The sequence below is a fragment of the Chelon labrosus genome (assembly GCF_963514085.1).
Source record: "Chelon labrosus genome assembly, chromosome: 18".
In the NCBI taxonomy this organism is placed as follows: domain Eukaryota; kingdom Metazoa; phylum Chordata; class Actinopteri; order Mugiliformes; family Mugilidae; genus Chelon; species Chelon labrosus.
This window is the reverse complement of record NC_140351.1, coordinates 7,915,854-7,933,027: the sequence shown is the minus strand read 5'-3', so window position 1 is coordinate 7,933,027 and position 17,174 is coordinate 7,915,854. Positions and strand designations below refer to the sequence as shown.

The window sequence follows — 17,174 nt, the reverse complement described above, 5'->3', positions numbered from 1 at the left end:
TTGTCAGTGCACGATTTCCTGGTACAAAAACTACCTGATGGCATCCTTGATAAAAGCGGAGTTTTGTGCAAATTGTGCAAAAATAAAAGAGTTTGCATACCACCGAAGCACGTCAACCCTACGGTGCCATCTAAGAGCTGTTAGCGCTAGCAGTCCCGGTACGAGTACGGACAAGACGTGTCGGCAGCCCAATTTTAATTTTTTTTTACAGTTTAAAGTCAATACTGTTCTGAAATAGTACTTAAAGTTAATGAAAATTTAATGAAAATTAATTCAAACAATTAAAGTGACGGGTAAAAATAGATTATGGCGGGATTTTTATGACCCTGTCAGTCAAAATGACCGACAACGAAAAAGTCTAGCACAAACTCTGGTCCGAAGTGTTGTTAACATCACGTGGGCAGATGAAAGATGACGTTAGATATGTAAACAGCCAACAGCCATACTTTATTCAGAATTACAAAAATTAGCTAGCTAGGGTGTCAGCTGGCGTTAGCTCAAAGGGCTAAAGTTAGACTAATAATGCCTGGCTTCGAGCGAGTTAAGAAAATATTGTAAATCTAAAATATGTTACAGATTCATTATTATTAGTTTCAATACCTTCTCAAGATATGTGGTTCATGGGAAATGGGTCCAATATTTAGATTCTATACTATAGGGTAGAAGAAATATGTCCGAATCTGTGCTCATGGTCACTTTTCCCATTGGAGCGACTCGACCCAGGACGTGGCGCTAGCCTCCTAAAACGCCGGGGACCACGTGACACATATACAGGAACTGACTGTTAAATGCACCGCCTGTGTTTTTGTGAACAGCCCGGCAGTGTGCTGTAACTCTATATTCATCTCCGTATCAGTAGCCTCATTTTGATTATTCTGCAAAAATGTTGCCGCGGGAAGAGTCGCGGTGACCAGGAATGACTGCGTCTGCCGTCAGCGCGTAGAAAGTTTTATCGAAATCACCGACTCGCTCGGCTGTATTCATCCTTCGTGCCGTCTGGCTGTTTCCCCCCGTGGTGCCGTATATAAAGAAGCAGCATGACAGCTACACCCTCCGCATCCTGCCTCCGTCTCTCTGTCTCGTACTCTCTTGTGGGACACTGCAAACCCCATCACCTCCATCACAGACACCCTCCAATATCCTGTCCGTGTCTCAGCGGCGCACACAACAACAGTCTCGTCTTTCTGTGTACCTGATGGCTCTAATACACATCTGTGTCTGATAATGGCTGCGATGTCTGGAAGTACAAGGACGCCACACAGCTCCGCTTAATGCTCAGCTATCTTGTCTTTTGATTTACATAATAGTCTCGTAGCTCTGTATCTTTAAGCATTCATACATTCATATGCAACAAACAGTTTCTGCAGCATGTGTGTTTTTTTTGCGTGTGTGGTTGTATCGTAGTTGTAATACTGCAGAGCAAAAAAAACACATTTGTTCAGATACACAGTGCCACGTCGGTACTGTATCTTAGTTTTTTCTCCTCCCTCTTTCACCCTGAAAAGCACCAGGGAAACTCACCAGGACAGTGGTGGGAGGACAGAGCTGAAGTTTGGTTACAATAAAAAAAAAAACTCGGATGTCAGAGAGGAGATGAGAGGGAGGGACAGACATGATTACAGGACCAGAAAAAGGAAAATAGACATTAGGAGGAAAAGAGAGTGACACGACAGAGCGAGAAGATGTGGGGAAAAGGGAAACGCCAAGCTTCGCAGGAAGAGAACATCTTGCAGTGCTTCGGATACTTGTGATACCAGCTGGAGAACATTAGCATGAATATGTAATGGCTCCTGAGATGCGACCAGATTTACAATCATGAAACTGAAAATTTTTGGAAGTTTATAAAGTTTGCTGTTAGATTTAATTTAAGTTTGTGTGCACGTTTGTTCTGCAGAGACTTAAACAACGTGTCCTAATGGAGAAATGACTCCGGTGATTGCCTGTGATTCTTACACAGTAGGATTGTTTGGGTGACGTGGAATAAAGACACGTAAAGTCCAGTATAGAGCTGGGGACGTTCTGCCAGGAGACTTGGGTTTGTCTCCCTTGTTGGACCGTAACTTCTTCACATAATGACTTCTCTTTTTAGAGTATTTCTCTCTTTTGCCGTCTCTGTTTGGTTAGGCTAAGTCAACTAAACCCCATGTTTAGGTTTAGGCACCAAAGCTACTTGTTAAGCTTTAGAAAAAACATCATGGCTTGAGGTTTAAAGAGACAATTTCACAACCTTAAATACATGCTACAAGGCAAACGTTGCAAGGAGCTTCCTTGCCACCATTGGTTTCCGCGTGCAGCCCCATCTGGGAGATTTACGTGCACTTGTTTGCACAATGGGCACAGTGACAGATTCCGACCACTGCTGTTGTTTTTCTGTTGAGGCCGTTATTAATAACAGTGTTTTAACTGGAGAGAGATCAGGAACTCAACTCGATTCTTGTCAGGGTATTATGAACGGGCAGTAAATCATAAGAGCATTTTAAACCTAAATTATTGTTTATGCTTTCACAACCTCGCATTAAGTTTTAGAAAGGCTTTTACGTCACACACCGTGGCTTTCCCTAACCAGATTAATAATTCATGTCAGATTAAAATAGAACGCGCCGCTTGTATCGAAGAGAGAGAGATTTGTTGATGTGCTCGCTTGTGTTTGTTTGGCTCCGGCGCTGTCTCATGAGACTTCACCGTTGTACTGTCATGTGTCATTTCATGGCTGAGCCCTCTGACAGTGACAGTGACACAGATTGTTTGGAAGTGTTTCATGAATGTGTGTCTGCAGCTTTGTCCGAGCTTGTGCATATTTGCTACACCACCTCTGCAGCCGAACGAGATTCCCACCCATGAACCTCTCTCCCCCGGAGGTTGGTGTAGGAGTGTACACAACCTGACACACGTTGAAATGTTATCACCCGATGTCTAGGTGCGAGGGGACTAGGGGTAGAGGCGGTAGGAAGTAAAGTAGAAACGCAAAAGAGACGAGAGCGCAGAAAGTTAACAAAAAAATTTAAGAGGGAAAAGGCGTAAGAAAGAACGCCATTCTTAGGAGGAGGGCCCTTGGGTGCAAAGGATGGCGTTAGGAAATATGAATGACGACATGAGCCAAACATTTTGACATCTGCCACACTGACAAGAGTTGGGGATGATACAGCATTAGAGCAGAGTGTGAATCTGTAGTCCTCAGTAGGCAGAGCATCAGAGTTTTGTCAATGTGCCCATCAAAACACACAAAAACTAGTTAATATCTCACTGGAACCCTATCAAATATGTGTATCATGCATTTTTCTCATGTTATTCACATGTGAAGCTCTGCAGTATATCAATATCAATCAGATTCAGTATTACCGAACTCTGCTGATAGTTTATTTTCCTGAAACAATCACTAATTTGGGGCTCGGCAATGGAAATGTTGAGTCAAAGTTATTTGAAATTAGCCAGTTGTGTTGGGTGTAAAAGCAGTTGTTGATTCTGTCTCATTATGTTCAATTATATTAAATTGTTGGCTTGCCTCTGGACAGATTTTTACATTTTTGCAAGATCAGCTGACCTGCTGTTCACTGAATAAAAGATTATATTGCACTAACTTGAAAGTGTTATTAATAATTTGTACAGTAGATTTAACAATGAAACACCCCATTTCCACATATTATTATATTATTGTCACTATATCCACTTTATTATCCAGCTCATTTCTTGCAAATCTTTACAGGGAACTGTAAGACCCAGTGTTGTTGTCTGAATAAGTACTTCTAAGAGTACTAAATATCTCAAATATGGATTTTCCTGATCTTTAAGTGAGTAGTTCTGCGATATAAACTTGTTTACGTTGTTGTGGAGAGTTAGCCGAGAAGATCGATATCAGACACTGCAAGGTTTCACCTGGCAGGCTGTTAGCTTAGCTTAGCATCAAGACTGAAAGCAGGGTCACTTGACCTCATCTGAATGAGACAAAATAAAACAAAATTATGATTTTTATTGTTTGTTTTGCAGAAGAAATAAAGAAGAAATAACACATTTAGTGACATTTAGAGATGCTGGAAGATTTTGTTAACATTGGACATTGACTAGCCACCTGTTTGTTCATTAGCCTAATCGTATGCTAAGCTACGCTAATCATCTCTTTAAAAGTATTCGTTTAAAGGGATGCCCGTCAGTGAGGCTTTTGAGTTCAACAAATCTCTAGCTTATCCTCTTTGGCCATCATATTCACTCAAAATAAGCACCAATAGTAGCCAAGCATCGTTATCAATATCAGCAAATGTTTTTTAAAGAGGAATTTCCAAAAGATTAACTGTGCCTCATTTTCTAAGTTATTCTTTTAGGGTTATGTGAATGGGACATTTTTATGAGACATGACCCGAGCCGTTAAAATTTACAGTTGCAGTCAGGATCTGCTTTGTACACTAACTGTTTAACCACGTGCCGATGCAGATACTGTACACACACAGTGTTCAGGCATCTTGGCATCCCTCTGATGCAGTATAAGTAGGTGTTTCTCTTTTACTTTCCCCATTTGTGAGCGAGCTGAGCGCCATCCTCGAGCTCAGTTCAATTTCTCGAATACCAGAAGCAAAAGAAACAAAGCGAGGCATCTTTCACAGCTGTGGCAGACATATAATTTGTCTTGCTTGTGCCACTGTTTAAATATATACAAACAGCCCATACAATGAGTTTCTTAAAGAGCTCATTGTTCCTTTTTAGCTTGGAGCCTGACACGAGACTCACTCACTGTAACGGAAGCCGCAGACTCGCATTTGTTCCATTGTTGAGTAATGGTTTGCCTTTTTATCGCGGTCTACTCGCTCACTCTCACACCGCGCTTCCCTCCCTTGTTTAGTGAATTTCATTCTCAGTGTGTATGCTATCCCGAGCAGCAGGCCTCCATGATGACTGAGGCGGCTCGACAACATTGTGTACCAGAATAGCGTTCAGGTTTCACGGCGCAGCGCCTCTGAATGAGGAATACGGCAAATACTCAGCCTGGCACTCCTGAGTTCATTGGGTCCGTGAGACTCTAGGCCAGTGTTGTGTTGTTTCACGTTCGCTACACTTCAAGATGAAAACCGAACTTCCTTTTTATCGGTTGGGTGGCTTTGTTTTGCAAAATGCAGCAGTTAGTGAATGTGTTTACCATTTTTATGTTGAAGACTGAGAGAATACAGAGAGGCTGGAACGATCCAAATCCCTAAAGCCTCCTCAGTGGGAAAGCCCAGACGACCCCCCCCCCTCTCTTGCCTGGTCCAAAAGATCTGAGCTTTCATTCCCTCTGGCAGGATTTTATGGAGATACTGAAATCTCTGTTACACAAAAGCCTTTTTTTTGTGACAAGCAGAACGATATGACAACAGGTGACATTTCGCACTTTAAACTGGCATTGAGATGTTTTCTGTTTCTACCGATGCCCTTTGACAAATATCTTTTAAAATGCGTCTTTGGATCTGTTACATCGTTGATCTTTGATCTCTCTGGATACAAAGCTGTTGTGTTTTTACTTTTTCAAGACTTTTGTTTGATTCGCGGCTTTTTTCTGCCTCTTGTCTCTTAAGAATTGTGAAGGATGTGCTGTAAATCAAAGTTTGAACAGATGTTAGGGTAAAACATTGAGATGTCGCTGACCCGTTCACCCGTTTAGACAGATGGGTGAATGGTGGGGCTGATTTAAATACTGCCATTTCTGAATCACGTGACATTCCCAGGTAAAACTAGTCCAGTTTACATTATATACCGCTGAATAGCTTCATTTCTTGGGATTAGAATGATGCACACCATTTTAGGATACAAGCATAACTGCAGGCTCAGTCAACACTCATGTCAGACCGGTCGCAAACAAAAACATGAATACCACTCATCTATTCCAAGAGCAGACATTTTGAAGGCAAATCATTCTTTTTCAGCGTATTCAAACTCCTATTACTCAGTGCCGGTAGCACTTAGACTGATTCTTGTTGGGGTGAAAAATTCAGAGCGTTATCTTTCAAAGGAGGCCAAAACCATGCCTGTACTCCAAATGGTTCAGGAGCAGTTTTAATTTTACTTTGGCTATGCCTTTTTTAGGCGTTTTAGACAGAAATTACAGGAATTTCAACAGATTAAAGAAACATATAAACTCACACTTTGATTCTATTTGCTCTGTGATGCCCTGCTGGACCAGGTGTAGGTGTAGAGAGCATATTTATTTAACTTTGTACAGAGTTACGCTAGATAGCCTTCTCCTGGTACTAGCTTCATATTTGGCTGTTTGTGTTAGAGCTTCCAATTCAACCCTGATCAAGAAAACCAATCGTCAGACATTATTTCCCAGAATGAACCACTTGACTACAGTCAACTTCATGTATTTAAACTCTTTGCCTTGACATTAGTCTCCGGGCTTTAATTTCTAACCTTTTCCTCTTCATTTCCTTGTTTCCTATAGGCATGGCTCCAGAGGTATGGCTACCTCCCTCCTGCAGACCCCAGAATGTCTGTGCTGCGTTCTGCTCGAGTCATGCAGTCTGCTATCGCTGCCATGCAGCGCCGCTACGGCCTAAGTGTCACAGGGACTCTGGACGAGAGCACTATAGAGTGAGTCGTAAAAAATACCCCTAAAGATGCCACAATGTGACAGTGTGTGTGTTAATGTGTGAAGAAAAGATGGTGGAGTGAGGTGGACAGGAAGGGGCTGATAGCAATTATGGCTAATAAAATGTATAATTAATTATCGAAATACCAAAACAGAAGCCTGAAAGTGAACGCTTATAAGATCTCTTTAGAAGTTGCTTCTAATTACAAATGATATTTTTACGATTTGATAAATGATGACAATTTAATCTGCTCAAGGCCTCAGGCATAGATTTATGTTTTACAGGAGTAGTGAACAAATGCCAGGAGGTAAAACCTGCTCTAGACTATGCAGATGTTGTTTTCAATGGAAGATCCACAGCGTTCACTGTGCAAGCGGACTTGACATTTCCAAAATGTGTGTACAAATGGTTGGTGCGTCTTTCATTCAGCCCCCTGCTCTGCATTCAGAGGCGAAGCAGAGCAATTTTGCCCGACACAAAGTTACCGTGACATAGATTAAGTGGGGCGTTTTAATTTGATCAAAGAGGCCTTTTGCAAGAGAGTGCACCTCCGATGTCAGAACAAAGGCCGCAAAAATATCTTAGTATTAATACTCAGTGGAAGAGAAGGCTGAACAGGGCAGTGTTTCGTTGCACCCCGTTCTGTCAGTCAAACCTCAATGCAGCAGTTGCATGCAGATAAGGATGACACATTGGTTTCGGTTAATAAATAATTATCTTGTACAGTAACCTGCAGCAACCTGAGGCTTCTTCAAATCTCCAGTTTTATTTAAATTATGCATCACGCTAATAACCACTGGGATTTTTAAATCAAATGTAGTCCAGATTTCACGCAGTTCTAACCTCTGCGCCTCATCCAGATGTCTTTATACCGGCACATTACCAAAACAGTGTTCACTGACATTTATGCCCACCAACAGTAAAATACCATCCGTGCTACAAAAAGCAAATGAGCCCAAATTGGCCACTGAACTGTAACGCGGCAATGTGGTGGCCAGCGAATGTAGACGTAGCAGCTGTCCTCACCACTGGGCTCAGACAGTCATATGTAATAAACTAACAGTATGTCTGCTTTCTCCCTGCTGCTTCTCTTGGTTGAAGCAGAGATACAACAGTAAGGTGAGGCCTCTTTTGTGCATTATGTTGTTTATGTGTGCATTTGTGTGTTTCTTCTGTCTGCTACATAAATATACAAACAACATCATACAGTATGAACCGTATACAGTCGTCGGCGTAGAGGTACATCACTTGGCGGAGCTATGCCGCTAATGTATGTTAAAATGCTAAATGTCCATTAACTTCTCTCTCCTGCAGGTGGATGAAGAAGCCCAGATGTGGCGTTCCTGACCAGATAGGGGGTTCGTCCAAATTCAGCGTCAGGAAACGGCGGTACGCCCTCACGGGACAGAAGTGGCAACACAAACATATCACATACAGGTGAGTGGACTTGAATTCACTGTAGCGAGTTTTCAGAATAATCCCGCTCACCTCCTCCTCCAATCCCTGTGACCTCCCCAGCATACAACTCCAACTGACTTCTTTCCCATCAGAGCAGCTTTTGTCAAATTGTGAAGGCACCCAGTCAACATGATTAATCCAGTACTGGCCTACAGCCACAGAAAAATAACAAAAATCTGCACACACACACACACAGACAGAGATACTTGCACACAAACAAGACTGCCGGTGACCTTTTCATTCAAATTCACAGAGATTCTGGCTGGCTAGAATATTCCCTGCATATCTTCCTATTTTTTATTTTTTATCCTGCATCTCATAATTTTTCCATGATGTGGCCGCCTGCTTGAAACGGTACAGTGTTCTCAGAGCTTTTGAGTTGGACAGTCCCCTGTCTCTGACTATCTGTAGGATTTATTTGTACCCCATTCCAATTTATGAAGCCAACAGCTGAACTTGCACAGACACAAAAGATCTTTTGGACAGCAGATATGTTTGTTGGAGAAAGTAGCCTGGTTCTGTGTGTGTCTGCACTGCAGCAACTAAGTACAATTGTAGTTCACAGGACTGTGTTTTATGCTCTTTTTAGCTCCTAAATCAGATTAGGTGCTTTACCGGCACAAGAGGAACCTTTAAGGCTCATTTAACGTACTGAGGGACATAGACGTATCCTAGCCATTTATACTTGTGCACTCGTCAGTCTGGCTCGCTCTGTAAATATGCCAGTTGAGTTTTTGTTTCTACTTCCTGCTTCACTTTCAGTAATGGAGACTTAAACTTTTGCCCATATGTTGTACAAATGCTTGTATCGCCGAGCCTCCTCAGTTAACCTTTCCAAAACAATAGATTCGAAAGTTGTGTAGATTTAGAAGCAGCTGGAAATACTTAAGCAGAAACACGCTACTACCAAGAGGACCAATCACAGCTCTTGCGGCCTGCGTCGCCACAATGTGTAGTTAAATTTCTGGGGAGCTGCACGTCAACTTAAAGTGTTAGGGTCTACGTAGGGTCTGGGCTGTTAAATTAACGCAGAAGCCTAAACTGATAAGTACAATGATTGGTCCAGATGCAAGTGTATGTTGATTGGTTGATGCATGAATGCAGCACTGGCAACCAAAATGTGAAATCTCTTAAAAACTTGAGTCCAGGCTTCGTCAGGTCTGTATGTGACCACTTTTCTGTATGACATCATAAAATATTAGCCATGCAACAGCCCCAAAGATCAGTGAAGTTGCTACACCAACCAACCAACAACCATTTCAGTGTTTCCTCTTGATGGTGCATAAAGAAAAAGGCTATTGAAGGTACGTCATCTTCTGGGGAGCTCCCCAGTTGGAAGTTAAACTCAGAGAGTCCTCAGAGGTCAGCTGATGTTCCATATCGCCAAAAGCCAACATCTCATTACACAAAAAACTGTCCGTGCTCTTCATCAACTTCTCACTGTAGCAAATGTTTATCCCACACATTTTCTGACATCCAGCTACGTGAATTATGATGTACAGGACGACAGGTTTTGGTTATGTAACATTTCTCTGTTCATTTAGCTGAGTAGTAATCCAGATTCTGTTATGTTTCATATGTGCTATATTATCGTTCCATGTTTCAAGGGATAATCCTTAAGAAGAGAACTTTTTGATCTGCCCAGCGATAAATGTATAAGCGGCATTACATGTTCAGTATAATCTATGGATCAGTGGCCTACTGCTATAGTGGGTCTGTATATCACTGATGGCGCAACTGTCCAAATTCATGCCTGTGCATTTTTCACTATGCCGGGTTTTTGGGGTTTTAAAATGAGTTTCATCTGCGAGTGCACCAATATGGAAAGAAGCAAATGAGCTGGCTTGATGAAGAGTGCAGGACTACATAGCTGGAAATGAGGAGTGGAGGGAGGTAGGGAGGCGAAGCAGCTGCAGAGAGAAAGAGATGAGCTGAGAGGAGAGGAGAGGAGGAAACCCCGGTGGAAGGCAGAGGGTGCTCTCTGACAGATTAGGGTTACGTAACAGGACGGGAGCTTTTTAAGAGTGTGTGCTCATGTGTGTGCATATTTATCAGTGTGTGTGTGTGTGTGTGTTGTACATGGGCATCCAGTCAGTAGTCAGATGTGCCTGCAGCTGCTCCTTTTTATCTCAGATCGGTGCAACGGAGGTAGTCAGAGAATGCAGCGCATTCATCTTAAGATTCGTCTAATGGCTTTAAAGGTTGTGTGTGTGTGTGTGTGTGTAGCGTACAACTCTGTGCTATATTTAAATCTGATATATACTGTAAGTATCAGCATGTTACTAATAATATAAGATATGCTGTAATGCAAGAAGAAGGATTCTTCAAAACAAGGACTCTGACTCATGTAGATGAAAAGAACGGGAACATGAAGGAGAATCTTCATTACTTATTAATCTCAGTTTGTAGAAAAATAAGGAGATTTCTTAAAATAATTGTCGGTTCAGTGCGGCTTGGATCTTAACTGCAAATTAAGTTACTGAGAGCCGGATTATCAAGACCACTTCATTGCTCGTAACCCTTCCGTTTGCACAGGAGAACTGTGTTCGCTCAAAACATCAAGTGGTTGAACAAGAATTGGATCAGATTTCTCTTTCTTTTATGCATTGCTCACATCAGAGTTTGCTTTTCCGTTCATCTGATGCGTTTTTTTTGCCACTTTTTGTCCTGTTACCAGATCGTAAATCTAGATACTACACGAATAACTACAAATTTTTGATCTATGGCCCAACACAATTTCATAAAATGCTTCCATGACACTGGGTCGCTATAAGGAGCTTGCATAGCTGTACTGGATTTAACTGCATACGTGGTTAGCAGACTACTGCATTAGTCAAACTTTAGACTTAAACTGACAGTACTTTGGTCTTTTATAAAATTAAGATTACAACTTCCGTAACCCTACTACTAACCTTGAGCTTAGCGCTAGGTTAGTAGTGAGTGTTTGGCTAATTGCACGACTTGTTTTTTTGTGCTATTGACGTTCATTCATTCGTCCCAGCTGTCAGTGGGCAAGAGGTGGGGTACACCCTGGACAGGTTGCCAGTCTGTCGCAGGGCTAACACAGAGAGACAGACAACCATTCACACTCAAACTTAGGACCAATCGAAAATCACCAGTTAACCTAACGAGCATGTCTTTGGATGGTGGGAGGAAGCCGGAGTACCCGGAGAGAACCTGGAGAGAACCCGCGCAGACACAGGGAGAACATGCACAAAGAAACCACTGTCCCGGCCCATGACATAAACATGGCATTGTTTAAAAGAGTTTCGCTGTACTGCAGAATTTTTCAACCAATAATGGCGACTGTTGCTATGGCTGCCCGTGTCACATGGTCAGATGTCGTGCAATTATCTAAATTAATGCTGAAATGCGCTTTGAGCCGAGAGTTCAACACTGATATCATTACATGCCTTTAAATAAATAGACTGTTGGTTTACAGGCAAACACCCCAAAATAAACAGACATCAGGTCAATAGGAGCATCAGTTTCCAACTGTCCTTTCAGTTAGAGCTTGAAGTCCGGTGAGAAGTGACACAATGCACAGTGAGGGAACCCTACTTTTCCCTCCTGATGTTCCGTCGCTCTATCTGCCTGTAAAAACTCTACAGGTTTTAAAATAATCCTGAACAACAACGCTGGCATTTGGAAAGTATAACAAATGCATGGCCGCCCCGGGTGCCTGCATCTTTCTATGTATCCATATACAGCGCTCGCTGCGAGGAGGCACTAATTAGCTTTGGCTTCCCTACTGTTCCCGCTGCATGCAGGTACTATTACAGCGCACGAGCTGCATCTGGAATCATTATCACCTCGCAACATGGAGTTTAATATCTGATATGGCCTCAGAGCAGGCTGGGGTTCATTTAATTTGTTGTTTTGCAGCTTCTCCCCGCGTGTGTTTGTCTATTTATCTTAAAATTGGACACACACATACAGCAAGTCGGGTCATAGATTCAAATGAAACCATGCTTTTATTTCTAAAGTGGCTGCAGTTGCTGGGTAAGGCCTTTCAGAGAGATCAGGATAAGAGCATGTATTCATGGAGTGCCCTGGAGGGGCTTCACTGTCTTTTGTATCTTTGCAGACTCTCTTTGGGTCAGATGTTATTGATTTGATAGAGGCTGTTTCATTCTCTTGATCGTGCTTGTACTTCTGTCTGCTCCACATAAGCCCTTCAAAAGACAAAGAAGCCATTTGTGCTCCGTCCTTAAGTGGTCTCAATCAGGCAGAGACAGTTTGCTTACTCAACAGCCAGCCGGCGCACTAATGCATCTTCAGCTGATGTTCAACAATATTTCTGTAATTTAAGGGTTTGTCGGCACCCATCATGAGACGCTCACGTTTATTACAGGACCGTCGAGGACGCGCACAATTTTCAAGCTGTTATTCGTTGCACTTTGTATCTGCGAGACAGATGTAATCACATCCAGCAACAAGCTGTCAGAGTTCGGTGATTGCGGATTTCACAGCAGAGGGAGAAACTCAGCATAAACACTTACTAAAGTAGTGGAGCATTTATCAAATAAAGAGACACCCTGTTTACATATTTTCTCTCAGGAGTTGCCCGAGACCAAAACAAAGCTAAAAGGAGAGTGGATGTTGGACTTTAAAATGTGGGCAGAGGTACAACTCTAATTGCTTTTGTTTCTTCTCTGGGTCTGTTCGATGTGTAAATGAGTTGAGGCCAAATTATACAGCTTTAAATCTGGGACAGACTTTTATTGCGTTCAGACACGAATATTTAATGATCATCACCTGGCTAAAACAAACACTCAGCCTCTTCTTTACATTCCCGGGCATTTGTTTCTGTCTTTTTAACATGACATATATCTCACTTCTTCGTGGTTTGGTGTGTGGATTAGTTTTACACAACCTGTGACGGCGTAATTAGCTCAAGCTTGTCTCTACTCAAGTGGAAGACGGCTGTCAGTGAGTCTGTTCACACATGTTGCGTAAGTGTGCTCAAGATGCATTGACATCAGATGCAGCGTGATTGCGAATGTATTGTTTAGATCCCCTTTTTCTCCTTCTTCTTTTCTTTTTTCCATCAGATTAGGCAAGACAGTTTGTTTTTGAAAAAAGGAAAAAAAGATTCACATGTTTATTTGCGTCTTTGGCAAGAGGGATCCTTTCCCAAGTGGTCACTCAAGATGTGTACGGACGCCCATTCACCCGTGCCAGGTGTGAGTTGACTTTGAGTAGTTTAAAGTCTTCCATTGCCAGATTTTAAACGAGAGAGAGCATGAATGAACTTTAAGGAGCGCCAAGGCCAAAACAACACAAATCCACCATAAATAGAAGTAAAACTCCCAGCTGGCCTAAACTAAGCAAAAAGAAAACACACACAAACCTGCGACTAAGCCCCTTGACAGTGTGAGAAAAACTAGACAACAGCACTATCAACAATAATGGCAGCTCACCCTTAAAAGCTCGTACTGGCAAGCGCTATATAAACATTAAAATCGTTCTACAAAGGTTGAATTACCGAAGGGTTCATTTACAAAATAAACTGCAACAACCCAACCATTTACCACAGGATACACAGAACCTACATCCTAAGGCCCAACACAAACAACTCACAACGCCGGGTTGTGCTGGCAGTCATGAATGGCCAAGAGGCCCAGCAATGCTTCTTCTCGGTCCTTATACAGCCTGCTGGTGGACATCGATTGGCTGCAAAAGACCAGATGTAAGCCAATGTCCAAGAGAGGAGGGAGAGCCAGAAACAACAATCTCTAGAGCAGCACAACACACATTAACACACTGTAACACTTACATACTGCAAGTCCACTTGTGTTCAGATCGCCCAAGATGTGTGTTAATGCCACGTGTGACTGCAAGTCCTCAGTCATTTGGTCACACTGATCAGGCATAACATTATGACCACCTTCCTGATAGTGTGTAGGTCTCGATTGCACCTCCAAAACAGTTGTGACTCATCAGAGAATGGACATTGAGGGTCTTCTGAGGGTGTCCTGTGGTGTCTGGCAACATGATGTTGTTAGTCGGGGGCCTTTGGGTCCTATGGGTTGAGGGGAGGGGCCTCTATGGATCATTCCACAGATACTTGATCAGTTTGGGATCTAGTGAATTTGGAAGCCAGGTCAACACCTTGTGCTGTTCTTCATGTTTTTTTGAGTTGTTCCTAAAGCGTCTTTGTGTGTGTGCCTGTGTCAGGCTGCATCCTGCTATGGGTTGGGGCTGCCTGGGCTGGTCTAGGTGGGTGGTACAAGTAACATCCACACAAATGAATGCCATGTCCAAAAGTTTTCCAGCAGAACACTGAATTGTCACAAGATGGTCAATGTTGTTTACTTCTCCTGTCAGTGGTTATAATGTTGTGACTGATAAACATTTACACAGTAGCACTCTATTTATGTTCAAGAACCAGCCTCGACGTTCCCTCAATCAAATTGAGTTTGATTTAATAATGAATCTGAGCTTGCATCCCGTATAAATAAGCTGTAAATAAACGTGCCTCCCGGCGGCACACAAAGACGCGCTAATAATATTTATAACTATTATGAAAAATGACAGCTTGACAGCCAAACACCAGACAGTGTGAAGAACAAAAAATAAAAAATAAAAAAAAGGCAGCTAAGGCGAGGAGGTGACAGAAGGTACACAAAAGACATTATGCCTAATACAGGCATTGCACTAGCAGAAGCACAAACAGAGTATTGTATGTTTAAGTGTCAAAGTTGAAGGATGTAAACTACACCTATCTCTCTATCCCTGGAGACAAACCAGTTATTAATAGAGCGTGACACTGAGATATTTTCAGAGTGAATAAAGTATAGAGTGTTTTTTTTTTTGTTTTTTTTTCTGATTGCCCAGACCAGGCAGCGGCTCTCAGCGGGCAGTGGGCTGTTGATAATCCTTAATTAGAAAATAAATTCCAGAGGCAGGAAATTGTCCCGTCCTCTCCACACCTGCAGCAACTCAAAGCCGGCAGGGGAGGACTCAGCTGTTCTCTCTCACAAATCGCTCCATTTAGCTCTCTGTTGGCGAACAGGATGAGCGTGAAATAGCAGCATGCAGTAAAATAAAAAAATAAAAAAGGAGTGATAGGAGGTTGGAGTTTTTTTTTGTTTTTTTGCATTGTGAGAGCTCGTTGATTGACATGCAGCAGTGTTCTCCATTTTCAGCCCTTCTGCTTCACTAAATTGATTATTTTAGTTTTCTATTCCATCATATCTCATGCTCTGGAGGAGTTGGACGCTGTTTACTTTCCCTGAGTAGACTTTATTCTTTACATTTTCCTGTGCATGGTATGAGCCACTCTTAGGTGTGTTTGTTTTACTACCCTGAGCATCTAGGAGTCTTGGGTGATCAGACCACTTTGCAGTGGATTTGCTCACCCTGACAGGGCTCACTAGGGCATGATGATAAGAGAAAAAGACTTCTAGTGTTTTCTGAGTCTAACGTAGCCGTCTTTTTATCCACGCCTCCGCAGCATAAAGAACGTGACGCCCAAAGTGGGCGCCGAGGAGACCCACGACGCCATCCGGCGAGCCTTCGACGTGTGGCAAAACGTGACGCCGCTGCGCTTCGAGGCCGTGCCCTACAGCGAGCTGGAGAGGACCAAGAAGGACGTCGACATCACCATCATCTTTGCTTCAGGTTTCCACGGCGACAGCTCGCCCTTCGACGGCGAGGGGGGCTTCCTGGCCCACGCCTACTTCCCAGGGCCGGGAATCGGAGGCGACACGCACTTTGACTCAGACGAGCCGTGGACGCTGGGCAACCCCAACCACGACGGTAAGCTTTTTTAAATCTACCGTGGAGTGTGTGGAGTTTGCATGTGAGGCTTATCACAAGCTTCGTCCCTCAGTCCAAGGACATGCACGTTAGGTTAACTGATGTTTCTCCTGTGGGAATGAATGGTCGTTTGTCTCTGTGTTAGCTCTGTAATGGACTGATGACCTGTCCAGGGTGTAGCCTGCCTCTTGCTCAATGCCAGCGGAGATAGGGTCCAGCCCCCGTGACCTTCTGCAGGATAAGCAGTTATAGATGATGCATTAAACAGAACATTTCAATCATTAATCATTGCGCAGCCGACCAACTCATGTGTCTGATGGATGAATATATCGGTGTGCATGTAAATATGTCGTCCTTGGTGTGTCTGAAAATGTGTTTAAATCGTAAGTTTACCATAAATCACGATGTGATTGTGTACAATGAAGGGAACCAACAGAGCAGACACATTTCAATGGGAATAATACTGCCGTGTTAATATTATTACAGCATCTGGAATAGTAATTTATTGCTTTACACTCGTCTTTCAGAAATGGAGTAATGTTATCTGTGCAGACTGGAAAGCAGAGGCATTTGCAGCTTTAAAATGTGTCTCTCCAAGAAACTAGACCGGTTCATACATATAATACTAAAGCCTTGAGCCACAAATGGAAGTAGAATATATTTTGATTTTGTGCAGTACATCTTCTCTCACTGCTTTGCTAGCAGGTGTGATGTGCTGCCGTGCCATGCGTGCTGGATGCTGGACATCGCTGGTCAGTGCGCTGCTGATTTCTGCTCTGCTCTGGTGTGATTTCAGTCTGATTTGCTGAGGCTCTCTCTCTCTCTGAAAGGAGATATCTCCCTTGCTGAACTACAGTAATCATATCACCTCTCACTCGGCGCTGACCTCCAGCCCGTGCCCTAGCTGAGTACTTGCCCTCGGAGCCTTGCAGCTTGTCAGGCTGCCTTTAGCGGGGTCCTTGTGTCATTCTGCTTTGTGGGTTGCATGTTGAGCAGCTGTGTTGCTGTTTGGTGTTGTGCGACGGCGCAACGCTACTTGTGTGCGTGCGTGTTTGTGAACTAGTGGCAGCCTGCAGCAAGTCGACTAAGCTCCTAGGTCGACCTCTGAGTCCTTCAGTGAGAACAAATGAAGAAAGAGCTGGAGGAAGGCATGCGACATAGAAAGAAAGGGCTGCAGAGGAGGTGCAAGCAGAAATACAAGAAAATAAAAGCTCGATACATTTCAAACTTGTTTCCGTTTTCGGTTCGTGTCCTTGGATTGCCTGCTCAATCTAAGGAGCAGATCTGCCCCGCGGTCCACACAGACAGCCAAAGAGGAGTCATGACTGTTACTGAGTCATGAGTCAAAACAATGACAGAGATGGCTGAGCGAGAGGCAAGGAGAAGCGCTCTCAAGAA

At 43.1% G+C, this 17,174-nt stretch overlaps 1 protein-coding gene across 1 annotated transcript in view; it reads left to right on the top strand.

Moving 5' to 3' along the window:
• The window catches only part of mmp16a (matrix metallopeptidase 16a (membrane-inserted)), a 75,756-nt gene that overhangs the window by 12,292 nt on the left and 46,290 nt on the right, over positions 1 to 17,174 (top strand). The window contains exons 2-4 of the mRNA XM_084565918.1: positions 6,407 to 6,555; positions 7,869 to 7,991; positions 15,472 to 15,776. Of these exons, the coding sequence (XP_084422044.1) occupies positions 6,407 to 6,555; positions 7,869 to 7,991; positions 15,472 to 15,776 (577 nt within the window). The remainder of the gene's footprint in view (positions 1 to 6,406; positions 6,556 to 7,868; positions 7,992 to 15,471; positions 15,777 to 17,174) is intronic.